This window comes from Ovis canadensis, chromosome 1 (genome assembly GCF_042477335.2).
Source record: "Ovis canadensis isolate MfBH-ARS-UI-01 breed Bighorn chromosome 1, ARS-UI_OviCan_v2, whole genome shotgun sequence".
In the NCBI taxonomy this organism is placed as follows: Eukaryota; Metazoa; Chordata; class Mammalia; order Artiodactyla; family Bovidae; genus Ovis; species Ovis canadensis.
In genome coordinates, this window is record NC_091245.1 from 1004373 (window position 1) to 1024308 (window position 19936).

Below are 19936 nucleotides of genomic sequence, written 5' to 3' on the forward strand. Positions count from 1 at the left end.
CGCGTCCCCCGCTCTGCAGGCAGAGTCCTCACCATCTGCGGGAACAGGTAGTTTCATAATGATTTTAAATTTATAAACTTCCTTGCTTGTAGAGAAATGGCTTTATGAGACTGTTTCCTCTAGAATGAAGGGTTTCCTCTCTCTGACCAAGTCCAAGGTGTCCTTGAGGAAGCCTGAGTTTGCCTCACGCGGGCTCACCTTTCTTCTCCGTCTCTCCCTCGCAAAGTCGCCTTCTGTGTTGCCGGAAAGGGCGCATCCCCCTTGTCTTCTGCCCAGCACCAGTCTCCCCACGGGGACTGGAACCTGCTTTCCTGACTCTGTGTCTGTGGCAGCAGCTCCCAGGGCTGGAAACGTCCCAGGGGGCTGATCCCAGTGACGGGAAGCAGGGCGCTGGGGGACCCTTCCTCTACCCCGTCCCCCCACCCCCCCCGGACTTCCTGCCCTGGGCACCCATGAGACGCCCCCTCCCCGCGGACGGAGCAGGCAGAGCTGGGAGGTGGTGCTGGCCCCCATCCGCTCCGCAGGAAGGGAGCTGAGGAGAGTGGTCCGGGGGGGCTGGGGCTGGGAGGTGGGCCCTGAGGGGGGACGCAGGGCTGCCCATGTGCACAGGAGCTGGCCTCTGGCTCTTCCCGCAGGAGGCGGGCCAGGCGGCCGGGGTAGCCGTCTGCTGCCCCCTGCCTGGTACAGAAAGGGAGCCAGGGCAGAGAGGCCACATGCAGTGGGAGGGCGTGGCCGGCACGGGCGGGGAAGGCTGGCCGCCATGGAGGGCAGGGCTGCGCGCACGCAGGTGCCAGCACGCGCACGTGCGTGTCCGCGTGGGCCCGGCAAGGCACAGGGCAGTGAGGCGGCCTCCCCGAGGGGCCCGGGGCGGCTCTGCCGTGCTGATTAGTCATGGCGGGGCTGCCGCCGTCCATCGCGGGGGGGGGGGGAGGCTGCAGGCAGGCAGACGGGCGCCCTCCACGGCCACTGCACTTTATTGGGGTCAGACACACACCATCGTCCTCATCCACGGGCTCTCACATCCACGGTTCCCTGCCACACGGGGACCCTGACGCACGCGTGGGGCACACATTCCCCCGGAAGCGGGTCAGGAGCCACCGCAGCAGCATCACACTCGGTGTGCAGGGTCAGCCGGCCCCACGGCGCCTCCGGCTTCGGCCAAGCTAGAGGCGCCTCCCTTGAGGACCGAGGCCAGCTCCAGTCCTGATGTGGTCCCGACATGGATGGGGCTCCCACTTCCTGCTTCAGGGCCGGGACGCGGTGCAGCCTTCTGGCCCAGGAAGAACGGGGCGGGCAGGGCTTCCAGGGGCAGCAAGGCAGAAGGGTCGGCACTGAAGCCCAGCTCCAGGCCTGGGGGAGACCCTCACGCCTCTGTGCAGAGGGCCTGGGCTTTGGAGGAGGGGCTCAGGGCAGGGCCTCCAGCGTCCACTCAGGGGCGGCTCCGAGGGTCTTCCCAGCTGGGGTGGGGTGGAGGGCCCCCTGGGCTCCTGCCTGAGCCAGCATCTCATCTCTCCGGCAACAGCATGAAGAAGGCAGCCTTCAGGAAGCGGCCAAAGCTGCAGAGCGCGGCCACCAGCCAGTGAGAGCGCAGGCCTGGGTCGGTGCTGACCACACACTTGAGCACGTCTGTCTGGGAGGGGAGAGGGCACAGTCAGGCCGTGCGGGGCGCAGTCCCGCCCCATCTGAGGCGGCCACGCCGCTTGACGGAGTGCCTGCAGTCCAGCTGGACGAAGGCCCGAAGTTGGACGTGAAGAGGCAGGAGTCTGAGCAGGGCGCTCCCCGTGTCCCCTTGCGGACGCCGTGGGGGACGACCCCTTAGAACAGGAGCCCAGCGGACAGCCACTCCTCACTTCCCTGTTTCTCCCTAGTCCTGCCAAGGAGCGCAGCCCCGGAGCCTGACCTCTGGCCGCGCGGGCAGTCAGCGTCCTGGCTGCCCCGGTGCCCAGCCCCGCCGGGCCCGAGGACAGGACAGGCAGGGGACGGAGCTGCCCGTGTCCCACCTGCCATGAGTCGCCCTGGCAGTCAGACCTTCCCTGCCCCCGCCGCCCCGCCTCCACCGGGGCCCCAACCCCAGCCCAGGGCTGGCCGCCGCCCCCATGGCCGGTGGGCTGCACACACCTCTGCCACCACCACTCTACAAAGAAGGCACCGCTCCCAGCAGCCCCCTGGCCGGGCCAGCGCTGGGCAGGTGACGGGGGATCCAGAGACAGAGGTGGGACATGGCTCTGACCCCCCAGGGGGCAGGGCAGCAGGCTTAGCTCTGGGGGGCGGGCACGCCCCGGGTCAGCCTTGAGGCAGGGATGCAGCCCCAGCCGCGACCCCCTCCCCTCCAGCCCGTCACCTCCCCCCCAGCCCGCAGGGGCCCTCACCCATCCACCACGCCTCCGCAGCCAGGTTGCCAGCGTCTTCCGTACAAACTCCCCGAGACAGTCGACGAGGGCGTGCACCAGGGCGGGCTGGGCCTGCCGCACACAGTCCACGGCCAGCCCCGCGGCCACGGAGTACAGAGACACAACCTTGCCCCACGTGATGCCTGCAGGGAGAGAGAGGGACGCTGGCCACCAAAGGCCACCAAGACCCCGCTTAAGGCCAGCCCTCAGCGCCACCTGAAAGGGATGAGCCTCCCGGAGCCACGCGCCCACCACCCCAAAGGTGACTGGGGTCAGCACCCAGGGCTAGCCTTGACCACCAGCTCCCAATCGGACAGGGAGCTACGTCACCTGGTTGCCGTGCAAGTCCCGGCCACCATCTGCTCAGGTCAGCTCTGCCAGCCCCATGGGCCATTCCTATATGTCCTAAGCTTCTGCTCCACACCTGCACACCTGGGCCAGAGCCTGGCGAGGACCCAGCCCACCTCTGCTGGAGAAAAGCAGTGCGGCAAAGAGGGACCTGAGCTGGTCAACGGGGCTCAGGGACCTGGTGCTGGAGGCACTGAACAGCAAGCAGCTTTGAGCTGCACCTGCCCCAGCCTGGTTGTCCCCGGAACAGAGCGGGGCGCTCGCCATGGAAAGAAGCTGAGGCCCAGCAGGAAGGGCCATCCCCAGGCACCGAGCTGCTGAGGGCAGAACTAAGATGGAGCCTCCCTGGGGGAAGGACAGACACGTGACAACCTGGGGACAAACGCCTGTCAGTCATAAAAAGCTCCTTAACACATAAAGAGGTTCTGCACATCAAGGGAGAAAAAAGACCCGCCGGAGACGGGAATGGCTACCCACTCCAGTATTCTTGTCTGTCTGGGAAATTCAAACAGAGGAGGCTGGCGGTCTACACTCCATGGGGTCCCAAAGAGTCAGAATGACGGAGCAGCTAACACTTTCACTTTCAACATTTTCTAAAGACATAGGAACACAAATTATGAATAGCTGATTCACAAAATAAAAAACACTAACAATACAATAGACATAGTCGATAAAGCAGAAGTAGACGTTTTTCTGGAACTCTCTTGCTTTTTCGATGATCCAATAGATGTTGGCAACTTGATCTCTGGTTCCTCTGCCTTTTCTAAATCCAGCTTGAACATCTGGAAGTTCACTGTTCACATACTGTTGAAGCCTGGCTTGGAGAATTTTGAGCATTACTTTGCTAGCCTGTGAGATGAGTGTAATTGTTCAGTAGTTTGAACAGCCTTTGGCATGGCCTTTCTTTGGGATTGGAATGAAAACTGACCTTTTCCAGTCCTGTGGCCACTGAGAAATCTGTATGCAGGTCAAGAAGCAACAGTTAGAACTGGACATGGAACAACAGATTGGTTCCAAATTGGGAAAGGAGTACGTCAAGGCTGAATATTGTCACCCTGCTTATTTAACTTACATGCAGAATATATCATGCGAAATGCTGGGCTGGATGAAGAACAAGATTGCCAGGAGAAATATCAATAACCTCACCTATGCAGATGAAAGCACCCTTATGGCAGAAAGCAAAGAACTAAAGAGCCTCTTGATGAAAGTGAAAGAGGAAAGTGAAAAAGTTGGCTTAAAACTCAGCTTTCAGAAAACTAAGATCATGGCATCTGGTCCCATCACTTCATGGCAAATAGATGGGGAAACAGTGGAAACAGTGAAAGACTTTTCTTGGGCTCCAAAATCACTGAAGATGATGACTGCAGCCATGAAATTAAAAGACACTTGCTCCTTGGAAGAAAAGCTATGACCAACCTTGACAGCATATTAAAAAGCAGAGACATTACTTTGCCAACTAAGTTCCATCTAGTGAAAACTATAGTTTTTCAAGTAGTCATGTATGGATGTGAAAGGTGGACTATAAAGAAAGCTGATTGCCAAAGAATTGATGCTTTTGAACTGTGGTGTTGGAGAAGACTCTTGAGAGTCCCTTGAAATGCAAGGAGATCCAACCAGTCAATCCTAAAGGAAATCATTCCTGAATATTCATTGGAGGGACTGATGCTGAAGCTGAAGCTCCAATTACTTTGGCAACCTAATGGAAAGAGCTGACTCATTGGAAAAGACCCTGATCCTGGGAAAGATTGAAGGTGGGAGAAGGAGATGACAGAGGATGAGATGGTTGGATGGCATCACCGGCTCAATGGACATGAATTTTAGCAAACTCACGGCACACGAGCCCCGGACTGAGCGACTGAACCGCACTGACCTGCATACACTAGACATGTGAAAGCCGCTGACCCTCACTGCCACTCAAAGAAGCGCCAGTTAAAACGAGGTGTAAAGGGTCGTCTACCAGGCTGAAAGTTCAGAGTGGCAATGTGCGGACCCAGGGAACTGTGCAGCATGGCCCCTGTGATGGGAAGGACAGCTCAGGGCACCTGCCATCACCGGTGAGACGACACGCCCTGGGGGCCGGGCCCTGGTCTGGCAGGAACAGCACAGGCGGGACGAGCAGGCCCCGGACCCCTGTTGCCGGGGACAGTCAGTCACAGGGGCACAAGTGAGCCAAATGAACGCTTGTTCACAGTCACCAAGAGGCGGAAAGGGCAAGACAGGAAGATACAGGAGTGGAAGAGCGTGAGGTGGGCCACCTGCACAACAGAAGGTCATTTGGCCTCCAGAGGCAGGAGCTCTGATGGAGCCAGGGCCACGCCTGCTGAAACAACACGTCCCCGAAGGATGCAGACTCGAGTGTGAGTCCATCCCTGACGCGGCGGGGCCAGAGGGCCGTGAGACGGGGGGCAGAGCGGTGGGCCCCGGGGCCGGCAGGGACAGCTTAGCGGGCCTGGGCACCGGCGGCTGCGCAGCCCTGCGGGTGGACCGATGCCACCGAGTCGCACACTCTAGACGCTTAACTGGGGCTTCTCGCAGGGTTCAGTGACCCAGACGCCGAGGTCCCAGTGCAGGCCCAGGTGTCGGGGAGCTCGACCACACGCACCCCGTGGTGAGGTCAAACAATGAACAAAACGGTTAATCAGACACCACATGAATTTCACCTCAATTAAACGAAAATGTAAAAACCCCATGGACCGGGCCGTGTCGCACCCCAGGCCCACCTGTTGCTTTGACTCCCACCCCCTTCCAAGCAGGTCAAGGTCTGAAGCCCCCGCGCCGGCCCCCGGCCCCCAGGACTCACTCCGCCAGCCTTAGCACCGCCCGCAGCGCTGCCCACCCTCAGGGCTCTGCTCACAGGCCCCCTCCAGGGGGCACCCAGGCCGCGGGGGCACCACGTCCTGGGGATGGCGCCATCACGCCGCGCTCCCTGTTCACCAGCTGCTCACAGCACACGAGCCCGGGCAGGCCCTCCCGGACTTGGCACCCCAGGTGGACATGTGGGCTCCACGCGACCGCCACATTGGACCTGGAGAGAAAAGCTCTAGTCTGGGAGCTGCCAGCAGGCTGGTCTCCCACGTGGGTCTTGGGTATGTCCTATTTTCTCTGAGCTCTTAGTGTTGTTTTTTATGGAGATAGGGTCTTGCTACCGGGCTTCCCTGGTGGCTCAGGTGGTAAAGAACCCACCAGCCACGTGGGAGACCTGGGTTGGATCCCTGGGTCAGGAAGACCCCCTGGAGGAGGGCATGGCAACTCCCTCCAGTATTCTTGCCTGAAGAACCCCATGGACAGAGGAGCCTGGCAGGCTGCAGTCCATCGGGTCAAAAAGAGGTGGACACAACCAAGCAACTAGGCACACAGCAGTCTCAGTACCGTCAATTCATCCTTCTGAAGCGTGAGATCCAAAAATCTCAAAAAGAAGACCCAGATGGGACTTCCCTGGTGGTCCAATGGTCAAGACTGCACTTTCAGCGCAAACAAAAGAGTGAGATCCAGTGTTCTTAGCATATTGACAATGTTCTACAACCACCACCGCTGCTGAATTCCAGGCGTTTTTACTCCAAATCCCTGTCCCCATGAGAAGAGCATCCCTGTGACCCCACCTCCTGGCACTCTCTCCTCTACTCGCCTCTGTGGATGACCTGTTCTGGACATTTCACACGAATCAAATCACTCAGTAGGTCCCATTTTGTGTCTGACTCCAGCCAGGGAGCAAAACGTTTTCCAGGTTCCTCATATCATCCTGTGCATCACCACCGCGCTCCTTGTTACGGCGGAGCAAGGCTCCATCGCGTGGACCGACCGCCCACCAAGAGACAAGCCTGGGCGGGGGTCCCTCTGCTGCTGGCAGAGGGTCTGAAGGCTCATGGACACACCCTCATGTGGACATGTGGCTTCCCTTCTCAGGGCGAACCCCAGGGCATGGAGCTGCAGGGTCAGGTGGGGACGCCATCAGTCACCCCACTGAAGACGCTGACAGGAGGCCCACCGCGGCGTATCTGCCTCCTGCGTGCTGGGCTCCAACGGCCTGCCTCCACCCCCAAGGGGTGCGAGCTGGAGCCTCGTGGCTGGGCGTGCATTTCCCTGATGACTGACGAAGGTCAGCGACTTCTCACGGACATCTCAGAAGAGACAACTATTCAGATCCTTTGCTCATGTTTAAATGAGGCTGCCTTTTTAGCACAGATTTCTGAGAGTGTTTATCTCATGTGTTTTTTGATCTTTCCATGGTAAAATACTTTCTTCTTGTAATGAAAAGTAAAAAAATGAAAATACTTGCCAACTTTATGTTTTCCCACGTAAGGGAACCGAGAAGCCCCTTCAGCCAAGACGCAGTGTGGGGGGCTCAGCAGCATCAGGGTGCCGGCACGTGGGGGGCACCCAAGCCCTACCCTGCAGTCCTCGAGCCGCCCACCCCATCGGCCACAGCCACAGAGGAGAGGGGCTGGCCCAGGAGGGTGACGGGGACGCGGGTCCAGCCCCTGGGTCAGCAGGCCAGGCCCTGTTGCGGGGAGAGGCCGCAGGGGTTCTGGGGTCCAGAGAGGTCGAGAAACTGCCTGCAACACACACAGCGATGAGGGCGCAGGCGGGCGTGGGGGCTGCCGCGAGGAGGGGGCGGAGCCAGCTGGGGGCGGAGCCCGGCCGGGGGTGGGTGTGCCGGCAGCCGAGGGGGGCTTGGGCGGTTTCAGACCGGGCCCCAGGAGCCACTGCCGCCACACGCCCGGTGCTCTGTCCGCAGGACACGCCTCCCTCCCGGCCTCCCGGGCCCTCCTGGAACCCACAGCCTTTCTGGGCTCGCCTCTGGTCGCCGGCCCTGAGTGGTCTGGGCAGGCAGGGCTGGACGCTCCGGCCGGGCCCCCACCCTCCCGCCACCGCCTTGGGCCCTGGCCCCCGCCTGCCCAGCCGCATTCCCAGAAATGACCCTTCCTTTTAAAGCCAGCCCTCAGCTCATAAACCAGCTGCCCGCCCGACAGCTCGGAGACACACACAGGCGGCCACCCACACGCCGGCGTCAGGCTGGGACAGGCCCGGGGGATGGAGGGGAGCCCAGTATGGTGGGCAGCCCTGGGTGCCCGCCGTGCCCCTTCCGGGCTGGCCCCTCCAGCCGCCTTCTCCACCAGGCCAGCCTGGATGCCCCTGAGCCCCACCCGAGGGCACCCTGGTCTCTCCTCACCCCTAGGGGTCCTGCCCATGGTGCGCTGACCCTATGAGGCTGGCCCACAGCTGGCGGTCCCGTGTCCCGCACCTTCAGTGCCGGCCTGCCCGCCAGGGGTCGGGAGGCCCCTCAGAGGGGGACACAGGAAGGCAATACTCTGAGGGTGGGGTCAGCAGACGGGGCCTCTGACGGGCCTGCAGCCCCTCCATCTGGCCCCATATTCAGTGGGTGAGCGGAGGGTCCCTCTCAGGGCAGGGATGGTGGTCCTGGCGCCTCTGCCCCGAAGCCCTTTGGTGCTAAGCACGCCTCGGCTGAGCAAAGGCAAGGAGAGCATCGGGTCACACCAGCAGTCAGCTAAGGGCTCGAGGCCTCCCGGCTGCCTGGGGCCCTCCTCTGCAGCAGGTTGTGGCCCCAAAGGCCCAGGGGAAAGGGGGCCTCCCCACTCTCAATGCTGCCTGGCCACTCACACCTGTCCTCCAGCCAGGATGCAGCCCGGAGCACTCAGCTGTGGGCCCGCACGGACCCCTCCCCGAGGCTGGGACCACCATCCGTGCCTCAGGGTCCCCGGCCGATGCGGCTCCAGGCGCCGGGGGGCACGCCGGGTCGTCCAAGGAGAAGGTGCTGTCCCGGGTGGGGCTCTGCTCCTGGACACCCGGCAACGCCTGGCACCTGCTCCGTACCAGGACCCGGGACCTCGGTGGCTGCACCGAGCTGGGCACCAGGTCACAGGTGGACCACAGGGAGCCCACGGGCTTCCCAGGAGGGGACGTGGGGATGGGGGGGAGGCGCTGGGGACGAGTCCGGGGGTCTCCCGTGAACCTGGAGGCAGGTGTGTGGACAGGAGCAGCAGGAGGTGCTCTCAGGTGAGGAAGTGAGGGAAGGAGGTGACAGGGATAGATGTCGCCCACCGCCAGGGCCCAGAGGGAGGCTCTGGGAAACCCACAGGGGCTGTGGGCCAGCCAGGTGACCCAGGTGAGGCACCCCCACTGCAGAGCACCACACCGGCTGGCAACGTGCCTCTGCCCAGCAGACTCCGGTGCAGCAACCCCGCGACTTTTCAGGTTCCAGGAGCCTGGCAGCGCCCACTCCGGCTGCCAGGGAGTGGGCATCGCACTTCGAGAAGCCCAGGTGAGCAGCAGTGCCAGCTGGCGGCCTGACACACGCCGCCAGCCAGGACTTCCAGCCAGTGCAGCCCCAGAACCCCGCGAGGGGCCAACCGCCCTCGGACCCAGGGAGGTTCCCCGATAAGCCCGCCTGCGCTGCAGCCCCGGCCCCGACAACTCCCAGGCCCCAGGCCCCGCTGGCACCGAGGGTCCCCGGCCTGGACACGAAGCCTCACCTGCAGAGAAGATCTGGGTCGCCACAGCCAGGAAGGCGTCGGTCACCACGGTCTCCGACTGCAAGGAGAGGTTCAGCTGGCGGGCCACGTTGCGGTAGACGCTGGGCCGGATCAGCTCCAGCTCGTCCGCTGCTCAGGCACAGGGGTGGGTCAGAGGGGTCCCATGGGCCGGGGGCCAGCCCACAGCCGCAGCAGGGGCCCTGACCCCAGCCTGATCCCTGACCCCCGACCTGTCCCATGCCTACCCACTTGACACCACCCCCAGGGTCCCCAGGGACAAGGCTAGGGAGGTGTGGGCACCCCAGACCTGCCTGAGGGCTGCCCTTCTGACAAGTCAGCCACGCCCCCCCCCCTTCCCGGGGCAGAGCCGGCTGGGCCGGTGCGGCGGGAATCCCGGGCGTGCCTGCTCAGTGACTCACAGCACACACCAAGCTGCCCGGGCGGGCGGGCAGCCAGCCCCAACGTGGGCAGGGTGGGGGCCAGCGACCCCACACAGGTGGGGATCCCGAGGCTGCCTCGGGGAGGGGCAGCCTCGCCAGGCCCAGCATCATTCAGGAAACCAGAGACCCAGCCACTGCCCGGAGGCGCCAGGCCTGGGCTCCTGGTGCCTGGCGGGGATGCCCGTCAGTGGAGGAACGCCCTCCTAGGGCCCCGTCTACACCATGTCCGCAGGGACGCGCCGGAACCCCTCTCGGCCCACGCACTGGGTGTCCCCCAGCCCGGCCGCCTCTCCAGCCAAAGCAAACAGGGAAATGCTTCCCACTGGAGGTCCTGGTGATAAGGGCGACGCCCTGGAGCCAGCTGCAGTCCGTCCAATTCAGGAAGATCTGAAGCCAGAGCGGGACTGAGGCTGGTGGGGCCACGGGGGCGGTGGCATGGAAACTCCCAGGGCGGGCCTGGCCAGCCGTTCCCACGCACAGACCCGGGGGGCGACCAGGGGCTGGCCCCAAGAGACCAGGCGCGGGGGCGCGCCCCCGTCTCTTCCTGTTTGCTGCTGCTCTCAGAGCGGGGCATCTGTGCGGGGAGGGGCTGGGGGTGCTGGGGGCAAGGGACGGCTCCAGGCCTTGACAAGAGGCGGGGGGGGGGGCGGGGGGGCTCACGTGGAGCAGCTCACAAGGGCCACACATTGGGAGTCCAAGCGACCTCCCTCTGGGGGCCCCTCGGCCGCCTGACAGATGCTGAGCCCAGGGACTGGCCGTGAAAGCAGCTTGGGGAGGGCCCTGAGGCCTGGCCCTGCGGAGGGCCAGCATGCGGCACTTGGCTGGACTCTGCTCCCCCAGTCCAGGCCGGAAGCATCCCAGGCTCCCTGGATCCGAGGTCACAGTTCGGAAGGGACAGTGATTAGCGGAGCCCACAGCGGGGCTTTCCAGACAAGTTCAAACAACAGGGACCCTGGCCTAAGGCCCTGTTCCAGGCAAGGCCGTGGAGCTGGGGGCCAGCAGGGCCGCAGGGCGGGCCAGGACAAAGGAAGCACTTCCTCCCGGCCACTGCAGGGGCCTCTCAGCAGCCCGAGATACCGAATTCCCCAGGGCCCTCTGGAACGCTCAGCCCAGGCTTGTCCCTACAGCCCAGCTGGAAGAAACGGTTTGGGCCCTGGCCTCAGGGGAGCACAGGCAGTCTGGACCTTCAGCTAAAACCTAAAGCCTCGCGTGCTCCCCGTGCTCCCCAAGACCCAGGCGGGCAGCACCCTCCTGCAGCCCTCAGCTGCACACTACGCCAACACTCCTGGGCAGACCAGGTCTGCACAGCCTTGCCCCCAGGGTCCGCAGAACACAAGGGCCAGCCGGAGAAGAGGCGGGCGTCCCTTTCCACGGGGCGCTGCCTCCAACCCAGGGTCCTGGGCCAGTCTCTCAACCCACTCTGCCTGGAGAGCCACCCAGTCAGGGTGCCAGCTGAGCCCCACACCCCTCAGTGCACACTCCCCACGTGGAAGGTCACACCGCGCGGTGTAGAACTGGGCAACCTTAGTCCCCGCTGCGAGATGGGTTGAATGAGTCAGCTGCAAGGGTCCCTCCCTCTCTGCGGTCCTTGGAGAAGATGGAGCCAGTTAAGCCGATGACCCACCCACGCCTACACAGCAAGCTGTGCGGGCGGGGTTCGCAGCGGCCCAGCCTCGCACCATCTCTGCTCTCCTAGGCGCTAATTTCCGCAGGAGCCGGCGGAGGCCTCCAAACCCAGAGAAAAGAGCAGCCCACGCAGGACTGCAGCCAGTAACTGTGAGGACCTATTTTCCAAAACAAACATCAGGACACGTGGTCCGACAAAAGATTTTTGTGCCCAGCTGAGTACAAGGGTCACTCTGGAAATGTAGCCACGAAAACATCATTCCTCGCGGAGTTTTCTATTCTTTATGGCCAGGATGTGTGCAGTCTGGGCTCAGCAGGCAGATGGGCGGTCTGGCGGGTGCACAGGCCAGCTGACTGGGGAGCTAGGAGAGGGGGGTGCTGGAGGGAACCCCCGCCCGCCTTGCGCGATAGATTCCTCAGGGCACCAGGACCAGTCCCCTCCCTGCCCCGGAGGGAAGACAGAGGCCCGGCCACCCGCTGGGCTGCCAGTTCAGGGACAGCTGTACCCGAGGCGCTGCGTGTCCGCCCGACCGGCTGGAAGGGGCAGCCTGGGGACCCCGCCGGCCGGCCGGCGCCCGCACTCACCCAGGCGCAGCAGCACGGCGCACACCTCCGCCAGGCGGCCGCCGGGGACCGGCGCGGCGCGCTCGGGCGCGCTCCAGGAGAGGCCAGCGCGTAGCAGCCGCGCGTGCACGAACTCGCGGCCGAGCGCCTTGGCCTGGGCCACCAGCTCCTTGTCGGTGGGTGAGCGGTCAAAGGCGTCCATGATCTCGGCGGCGAGGACCGAGGAGCGCCGCAGCACCTCCATGGCGGGGACGAGGGCGGGGGACGCCGCACCTGCGGGCAGACGGCGCTCAGACGGGCCCACCCTGTCGCCCCGGCCGGGCTGCGAAGGGGAAGGCCGGCCGCGCGGAGGGCGGGCAGTGGGGCGCGGGGAGGGGGCGCGGCGCGCGCCGGGGCGCACCGGGAGGCCGGGCGGGGCTGGGCTCCGGGGCAGGGCTCCGGCCGGCTGCGGGTGAGCGCTCCGGTTGGTGCTCCAGCTCTTTAAAAGCGCGGAGTCACATTCTTTCAGATGCCAAGCTCAACCACAAGGATCCTCGCGGCCGCCGAGGATAGGAGGGACCGCGGCGAAATGGCGATTTGCTCCGGGGCCGCCGCACCCGCGCGCGAAGACTAGTGCGCGGGCGACGGAGGCGTGGGCACGGCCCGACCTGCGCCCAGCCGGCGGCCGCCGGGACCCCGGCCCGGCCCCGCGTCCTGGGCCGCCCGCCTCCGCGCCTCGCGATCCTCGGTGCCTGTCCCCGGCCTCGCCGTCCCCAAGGCTCCGCCCGCCCGCTCACCTCTCCCGCCGCATGTCTCGGGCGCGGGGTGGGGGAGGACGAGTGCTGGCTTCAGGACCTGCGAGCCGCCGCCCCCGCCGCTCGGGATCCTTCCATTCAAACCGGCGAGGCCGCGCGCCCCGCCCCGGTGCCCGCCCAGTCGACGCCGAGCCGGCGGGAGCGCCGAGTGCGCCGGGCCTCGGGCCCTCCCGAGGCTCCGGCGGCGGCGTCGGGGGCGAGGGGAGCTTGGGTAGCACTGCGCGACTCTCCTCCGGCTAGAGGCGAGGCTTGGGGCTTTGCCTTCTAAGGGAAAGGCAACCCCGGGGCGGAGCCGCGGCCGGAGCTTCCCCGCCGCCTCCCCGCTTAAGGAGGACCGGGCTAGTTCCCAGGGCGCGCTCTGGGAGGGCCTGGGGGCGGGAGCTGTCCCCGCCTCGCCCGGTGAGCAGGACCTAGCGCGGGCCCCAGCCGCGTGGGCTCGCACCCGGCTCCATTAGCTTATTGATTTCTAGAGAGCCTTTATATATTCCGGGAGCTGTGTCCCTGGCCTTGCGCGTGGCTGGGCACCGTACCGACAGTGCGCGCTTTGACTGGAGTTAATGCCATTCTCCTCTGCCATCTTTGGTGCTGCTATGCTGAACAGTTTTCTCCATGACATCCAATTTATCACTTTTCTCACCTTCAGTGATTTTTCATTAGGACATTCTCCCCTGTTTTAGAAGCTTAATTGTTTTAGCATTCACATTTATTTCTGTGATGGATTGCAGATTAATTCTTGTGAATATTGTGGTAAGGGTCAGAGCTCGTCTTTTCCATATGGATGTCCAGGGGACCATCACTGTTTATCGCAAAGGCCATCCTCTTCCCACTGATGTGGAGAGCAGTCAGCAGGATAAACCGAGCAACTGTGTGCGTGAGGCTCTGTTCTGGGTGCTCTTCTGCCCCCTGCCCCATTTCTCTCTCTTGGTATGTGGGTCCTTATTTCCCAGGTCAGGGATCGAACCCACACTGTGGAAGAGTGGCTTTAACCAGTGGGCAGCCAGGGACATCCCTGTTTCTCTATCCGCAAGTCAGCATCCCACAGTTCAAACAACAAACAGGATGTGCCCACGTGCCTGAATTCACACGTGTACAGCGCTGCACCCGGCATCTGTGAACGCGTGTTCTTTCCATGTGTGCATAGGATGTCAAACGAAATAGATCATGTCCTGGGCCAGGGAGTCTCAACAAATTCCAAAGGATTGAAATTATACACGTGTGTCCTCTCTGAAATAAATTAAACCTCAAAAACAGGAAAACTACCAGAAAGCCTCCAAGGACTTGGAATTGAATATCACACTTCTAAATCATCAATGACCCAAATGATAAACCACAGGAAAAGTTGTGGAATAATTTGAAATGCACAGTAGTGAAAATATGGCGCATTAAATGCTGCGGAAGGCAGATAGAGCAGTCCTTTGAGGAAAACTTATAGCTTTAGAAAAAAGTTTGAAAATTAATAGCTCTAAGCTGCAACTCAAGAAGCTAGAAAAAGAATAACGAATTAAAGTCCAAAGTGAGAGGAAATAAAAGCAGAAATTGGTGGGAAAAAAAGCAAAACTCAGGTGAAATCAATCAAGCCAAAAGTTGGTACTTTGAAGAGAATGCAATGGATAAACCCCTGGAAATAATGGATTAAAAAAAGGAACCATAAATTCCAATGTCAGGAATGAAAAAGAGGACATGACCACAGACATAGCAAACATTAAAAAGGCAGGAGGCTCCCCTGGGGATCCGCTGGTCGAAACTCTGCTCGCAGTACAAGCTGCCTCAGCTGCCGCTCGATCGCTGCTCGAGAAGCGAGATCCCGCGTGCTGCAACTCAGAGTCCCATGCCGCAGCTAAGGCCAGGCACAGTCAAAGCACTCTTCAAAGGTGACGAGAGGACAGTGTGAGCAACTTCACAGAAGGAATTCAAAACGTAAATGAAATGACTCACAAAACTGACACTAGAAGCGATAGAAAATTCTGGATAGCCCTATAGCACTTAGATAAATTTAGTTCACAATTTAAAACTTCCCACAAAGAAACTTCTAGGTTCAGATGGTTTCAATGAGGCATTTCTCTAAACAGTTGAAGAAGTGTCACTGACCTTGTGCAAACCTGTGTAAGTTATAGAAAATGAGGGAGCCTTCCCCGCCTCATTTTGTGAGCCCGTCACGACGCTGACCCTGATGCTGCTGGAAGGCGCTGAGCCTGTCTGCCTCGATCTGCAGAGCAGAGAAAATGATAACACCTACATTCCGCAGACAGAGCCAGTGAACCCGTGTATGAAGGAACTCGTCATATAGGAACGGCTCAGGAAATCAGCCCTGAATATTCACTGGAAGGAAAGCTCCAATACTTTGGCCGCCTGATGCGAAGAAGTGACTCATTGGAAAAGACCCTGATGCTGGGAAAGACTGAAGGCAGGAGGAGAAGGGGGCGACAGAGGATGAGGTGGTTGGATGGCATCACTGACTCAACGGACATGAGTTTGAGCAGGCTCCAGGAGATAGTGGAGGACAGGGAGGCCTGGCGTGCTGACGTCCATGGGGCCCAAGACTCGGTCGCGACTTACTGACTGAAGAGCAGGGGCTCAGTAACTGTCACCTGTTTTTTTCAGAAAAAACCCTGAAATGTGAGTGTGCATTTAACACACTCTCTAATACAGAGCCTGGAGCAGGACAGAGTCTGCCTGTGGCATTTCTGAAGACCCCTAAGATTTGGATGGAGGAGGAAATGGCAACCCACTTCAGTATTCCTGCCTGGAAAATTCCATAGACAGAGGAGCCTGGTGGGCCCCAGTCCATGGGGTTGCAAAGAGTCGGACATGACTGAGTGACTGAGTACATAGTGAGATTTGGAATTACCCGTATTTTATAGATGAAAATGCGGAAGCTCAGAGCGGGGAGGGACTCGCCAAGGCCCCAGTGCAGGACTGAGCAGAGCCAGACGTGATTCCAGGGCCGGTGGACTGGACCTTTGACCGGGAGGAACCAGTGCCTCCCCCAGCATGTGGCCTCGGGCAGTTTCCTGCTCTGCTCTAAGCCTGTTTCCTCTTGCCAGAAATGGGATCCTGAGGAGGGACGCGGGCCCTGACCCGGGAGCCGTGGGCACGTCTGTGCAGCACGGCCCCTTCAGGACAGGAGCCACGTACCCGGGGATGGAGGAGCCCAACCCCGAGCTTGTTCACGGCATCCTCGAACCCTGAGACTCAAAGAATCACAGAAGTGGGAGGTGTCAACCCCCCTGACAGGGTCACCCCCACCCCGCTGCCCCGGCAGATCCAGCCCTCACCCCGGGAGGCCGCTGAGAGCCTTACAGGGGACACGCAGGGTTGCGGGATCAGAGTGGGCTGACTCTCAGGGGTCTCCTCTCGTGCCTCTGCAGCCCCCACCCGCCCCAGGGACTAAGAGTTGGGGCCGCAGTCTGGCTCCCACGCAGCTCCTGGTGTGCTGGGGGTCCCGCTGCGGAACCCCCACTGTCCCCTCTGCAGAGCTGTGTGGGCGCGGAGCGGGCCCTGCTCCCGAGGATGCTGCCTGGGGGTGCCAGTCCCGCTTTCCCGAGGTCAGAGGGGCTAACAGCGATGGGGCTGCCCCTTGGGGCCGGGGCACAGGCAGCCCCTCCAGGCTTTGGGCTTGGGGGTGGGGTGTGCCTGGGGGCTTCAGCATCACTGGCTCAGAACTGTCCAGGGCCAGCCCCTCCCTGTCTGTTTTCTGCCCGAAGTTCATTCTTCACGGGAAATCAGAGCCCAGGCCAGAGAGAGGGTTTTGTATAAACTTGGAGGAGAGTGAGATAAACAGCCTGGAGCCCGCACCATACAGGGCAGAATGGCCAAGGGAGGGGTCCACGTGCCCAGCTTTCCAGTGCACCCCACCGTGTGCAGGGGAGGCTGGCAGGGTGGGCTCCAGGGTGGTGTGGCCTCCTGCCCCGGGCCCCCTGGACCAGCCAGGCCGTGCCTGCCCGCTTCGGCAGCACCCTAGGGTAGTTGTAAGGTGTAGCAGTAAGGTGAAGTCGTATGTCTGCAGTGTGGACGGGTGCCGTGTTCTGTGATGCGCTTGCACGCCCCCAGCAGCCGATGGGGCCCAGCCTCTTCCCTTCCATCACCCTTCTGAGCTCCCGGTAGGGGTTTTTCTCGGTTTCTCCAGCCTGGCCTCTTTCTCTTATTGGCTGGGCCCTGTTCTTTATTTTCTGGGTGTTAATCTCTTGCCTGCAAATGTCCCCCACCCCCATCCCGCCTCCAAGACTCCTAAACCAGCCACCCAGGCTTTGTTCCTAGCCTTCTGCTGTGCTTTTTAAAAATCCATTTTTGTGACTGTTAAAAAGAGGCTTGTCTCTTTTTCTGCCCCAAATCAGGCTGGCAGTTGGTCTTGCATTTCCTACTGGAGACGCCTGTGCTTTTCCAGGACTTCACCCCCGAGCTGACCTACCCCGGCTTCAGGCCGTCGCCCTTCCTATACCTTTATTGTGTGGATTGATATCTGGCACAGGAACTTCAACTCCAGGCATTTTTGTGTGCGTTTCTTGTGTCCATAATCGAAAGAACCCAGCGGCTGGGGAGGGTTTTTCCACGACCAGCAGGCGTCCGGGGACCACGTCCCAGGCAAGCACTCTGCAAACCGCGGCTCCTCCAGGCGCCTCCTCGGAGGGACTCTGCTTCCACTGTGCCATTCTCCAGCGGGGCGCCTAAGGGGCGGGGTGCGGGGTGGGGAAGGAACTAGCTCCCCCAGCCACACGCCTACCTCCTGGCCCCTCGCTTTCTTTCTCAAGAATCTTTTATTGAGGGAGTTCCCTGGTGGACCAGTGGCTGAGACTCCATGCTCCCGGTGCAGGGGCGCTGGGTTCAGTCCCTGGGAACTGGCTCCTCCAGGCCGCAGCTAAGACCCGGTGCAGCCAAGCAGATAAAGAACAGTTTCACCTGTACTGGCCTCGAGCTGCTTCACCACGTGCTCCTCTGTGCTCCCTTCTGTGCCGGTTTAGCGCAGCGCACTGCAGCGCTCCCTGTGCTTTGGGGACCGAGCTTCTCCCTTCAATAGTTTGCACCTGCTGATCCCCGACTCCCACTCCACCGTCCCCCACCCCCGGGCAACAGCAGCTTGTTCTCTGTGCCTGTGAGTGTTTCTGCTTCGTTGGGGAGATCCTTGGTGTCGTATTTCAGAGTCCTCGTATATGTGATAGCGTAAGGTGTTTGTCTTTCTTTGACTTACTTCACTTAGTATGCGGCTACAAATGGCATTGTTCTTACTCTTTTTGAACGGATTAGTAATATTCCACTTTATATATATACACACACATACAGAATGCAAACTGCACCTTATTCTTCCATGCATCTGTCGATGGACGTTTAGGTTGCATCTTGTCTTGGCTATTATAAATACTGCTGCTGTGAACGCTGGGATGCATGCTTCCTTTTGAATTATAGTTTTGTCCGGATATATGCCAGGCTTTCCTGGTGGTTCCGTGTAAAGACTCTGCCTACAGTGCAGGAGACCTGGAGTCAATCCCTGGGTCAGGAAGATCCTCTGAAGAAGAGAATGGCAACCCAGTCCAGTACTCTTGCCTGGAGGAGTCCGTGAACAGAGGAGCCTAGCGGGCGGCAATCCCTGGGGTCACAAGGAGTCGGACACAATGCAGTGACCGACAGGCAACAGCGGCAGAGCACGGGCGGGAGTGGAGCTTCTGGGTCGGCTGGAAGCGCTCGCTCTCGTTTCTTTCAGGGACTGTGTGCCGCAGTGGACACGCCTGTTTATCTCCCCACCAACGGTGCCTCCCTTTTCTCCACACCCTCTCCAGCTTCTACTGCTGATGGACTTTTTAATGATGGCCATTCTGACCGGTGTGGGGTGGGGGTAGCTCTCTGCGGTTTTGACTTGCATTTCTTTAATCGTCACCAATGTTGAGCGTCTTTTCACTGGCACCCGATGGCCACCTGGATCCCTTCTTTGGAGAAATTCTGGTCGGGTCTTCTGCCCGTTGTTCAGCTGGGCTGTTTGTTTTTCTGTCACTGAGTCCCATGCGCTATTTGTATGTTTTGGAGATTAAGCCTTCGCTGGTCACATCATTTGCAGTCATTTTCTCCCAGTCTGTAGGCTGGCCTCCTCTTCTGCGCATGGATTCCTTTTCTTGTGCAGAAGCTTGCGAGGTTGATCACTTTCCCTTGTTTGTTTCCCGCTTGTTTACCTTCATTTCTGTCTCTGTTGCCTCAGGCGGCTCAGCTCAGACAGATTTCAGCATTTGGTGTATTTACGTCAGAGCATGTCTTGCCTGTGGTTTCCTCTAGAGTTTCATGGTGTCTTGTCTTATATTTAAGGGACTTCCCTGGTGGCTCAGACGGAAAGCGTCTGTCTACAATGTGGGAGGCCTGGGTTCGATCCCTGGGTCGGGAAGTTCCCTGGAGAAGGAAATGGCAACCCACTCCAGTACTCTCACCTAGAAAATCTCATGGATGGAGGAGCCTGGTGTCCATGGGGTCGCAAAGAGCTGGACACGACTGAGCAACTTCACTTTCTTTCTTTCCTCTAGAGTTTTATGGTGTCTTGTCTTATATTTAAGCCTTTAACCCATTTTGAATTTATTTTTGTGCATGGTGGGAGGGAATCACTTGTTTACATGCAGCTGTCCAGCTTTCCCAGCACCACCTGCTGAAGAGAAGGTCTTTTTCCTCTTGCATATTCTTGCCTGTTTGAGAAGGACTAGTTGTCTGTAGGTGTGTGGGTTTATTTCTTGTTGGTCTCTCTTTCTTTTTAAAATTTCCAGCTTCTTCTTTCCCGTAGGCTGCTGGAGGGTTCTGCTCTGTGTAATAGATTTGGAGTCATGCTCATAGCTCTAATTTTCTCGGGGCCTTCCACGTACCCCACAGTCCCCCCAGGCGTGTCCGAGCACCCAGGCTTCCCAGGACTCAGGTGACGACACCCAGCATGCGTGGGCCCTCATCCCACGGCCCCTCACTTCCTCGGGACACCCTCAGGACCACAGTGTTGTGGGCTGCTGTTACCCCACCATGCTTTTTCCCCCTAAGATTTATTTTTGTGTGAATTTCTTGGTTGTGGTGGGTCTTCGCTGATGCACAGGCTTTCCCTCTGTGGGAGGGGAGGGCTGCTTTTCCTTGTCCTGAGGAGGCTTCTCGTTGCAGCGGCCTCTCCGGCGGAGCACCAGGCTTCCAGGCCTAGAGCACAGGCGTGTGGGGTCCTCCAGGAGCAGGGGTCACACTGGTGACCCTGACTCGCAAGGCAAATGCTTAACCACTGGACCACCAGGGAAGCCCCTTACCCTGTCCGATGAAAGACAGGGCAACACAGAGCAAGC

General features: G+C 60.4%; 1 protein-coding gene across 12 annotated transcripts; it reads right to left on the minus strand.

The window, feature by feature from the left end:
- Positions 1 to 958: 958 nt before the first annotated feature.
- Positions 959 to 13013, minus strand: BOK (BCL2 family apoptosis regulator BOK). 12 transcript variants are annotated; one of them, XM_069583125.1, is made up of 5 exons: positions 12636 to 13013; positions 11881 to 12132; positions 9230 to 9358; positions 2370 to 2533; positions 959 to 1630 (listed from the first exon to the last, which is right to left on the minus strand). In XM_069583125.1, the coding sequence occupies exons 2-5, from the start codon at positions 12101 to 12103 to the stop codon at positions 1505 to 1507; spliced, it is 642 nt and encodes a 213-aa protein (XP_069439226.1). In that variant the 5' UTR covers positions 12104 to 12132; positions 12636 to 13013; the 3' UTR covers positions 959 to 1504. The 12 variants fall into 12 exon arrangements, with proteins under 12 accessions (XP_069439226.1, XP_069439181.1, XP_069439247.1 ...); XM_069583080.1 differs by having other exon boundaries at positions 9230 to 9287; positions 12636 to 13007; XM_069583146.1 differs by having other exon boundaries at positions 959 to 1626; positions 12636 to 12994.
- Positions 13014 to 19936: the final 6923 nt, after the last annotated feature.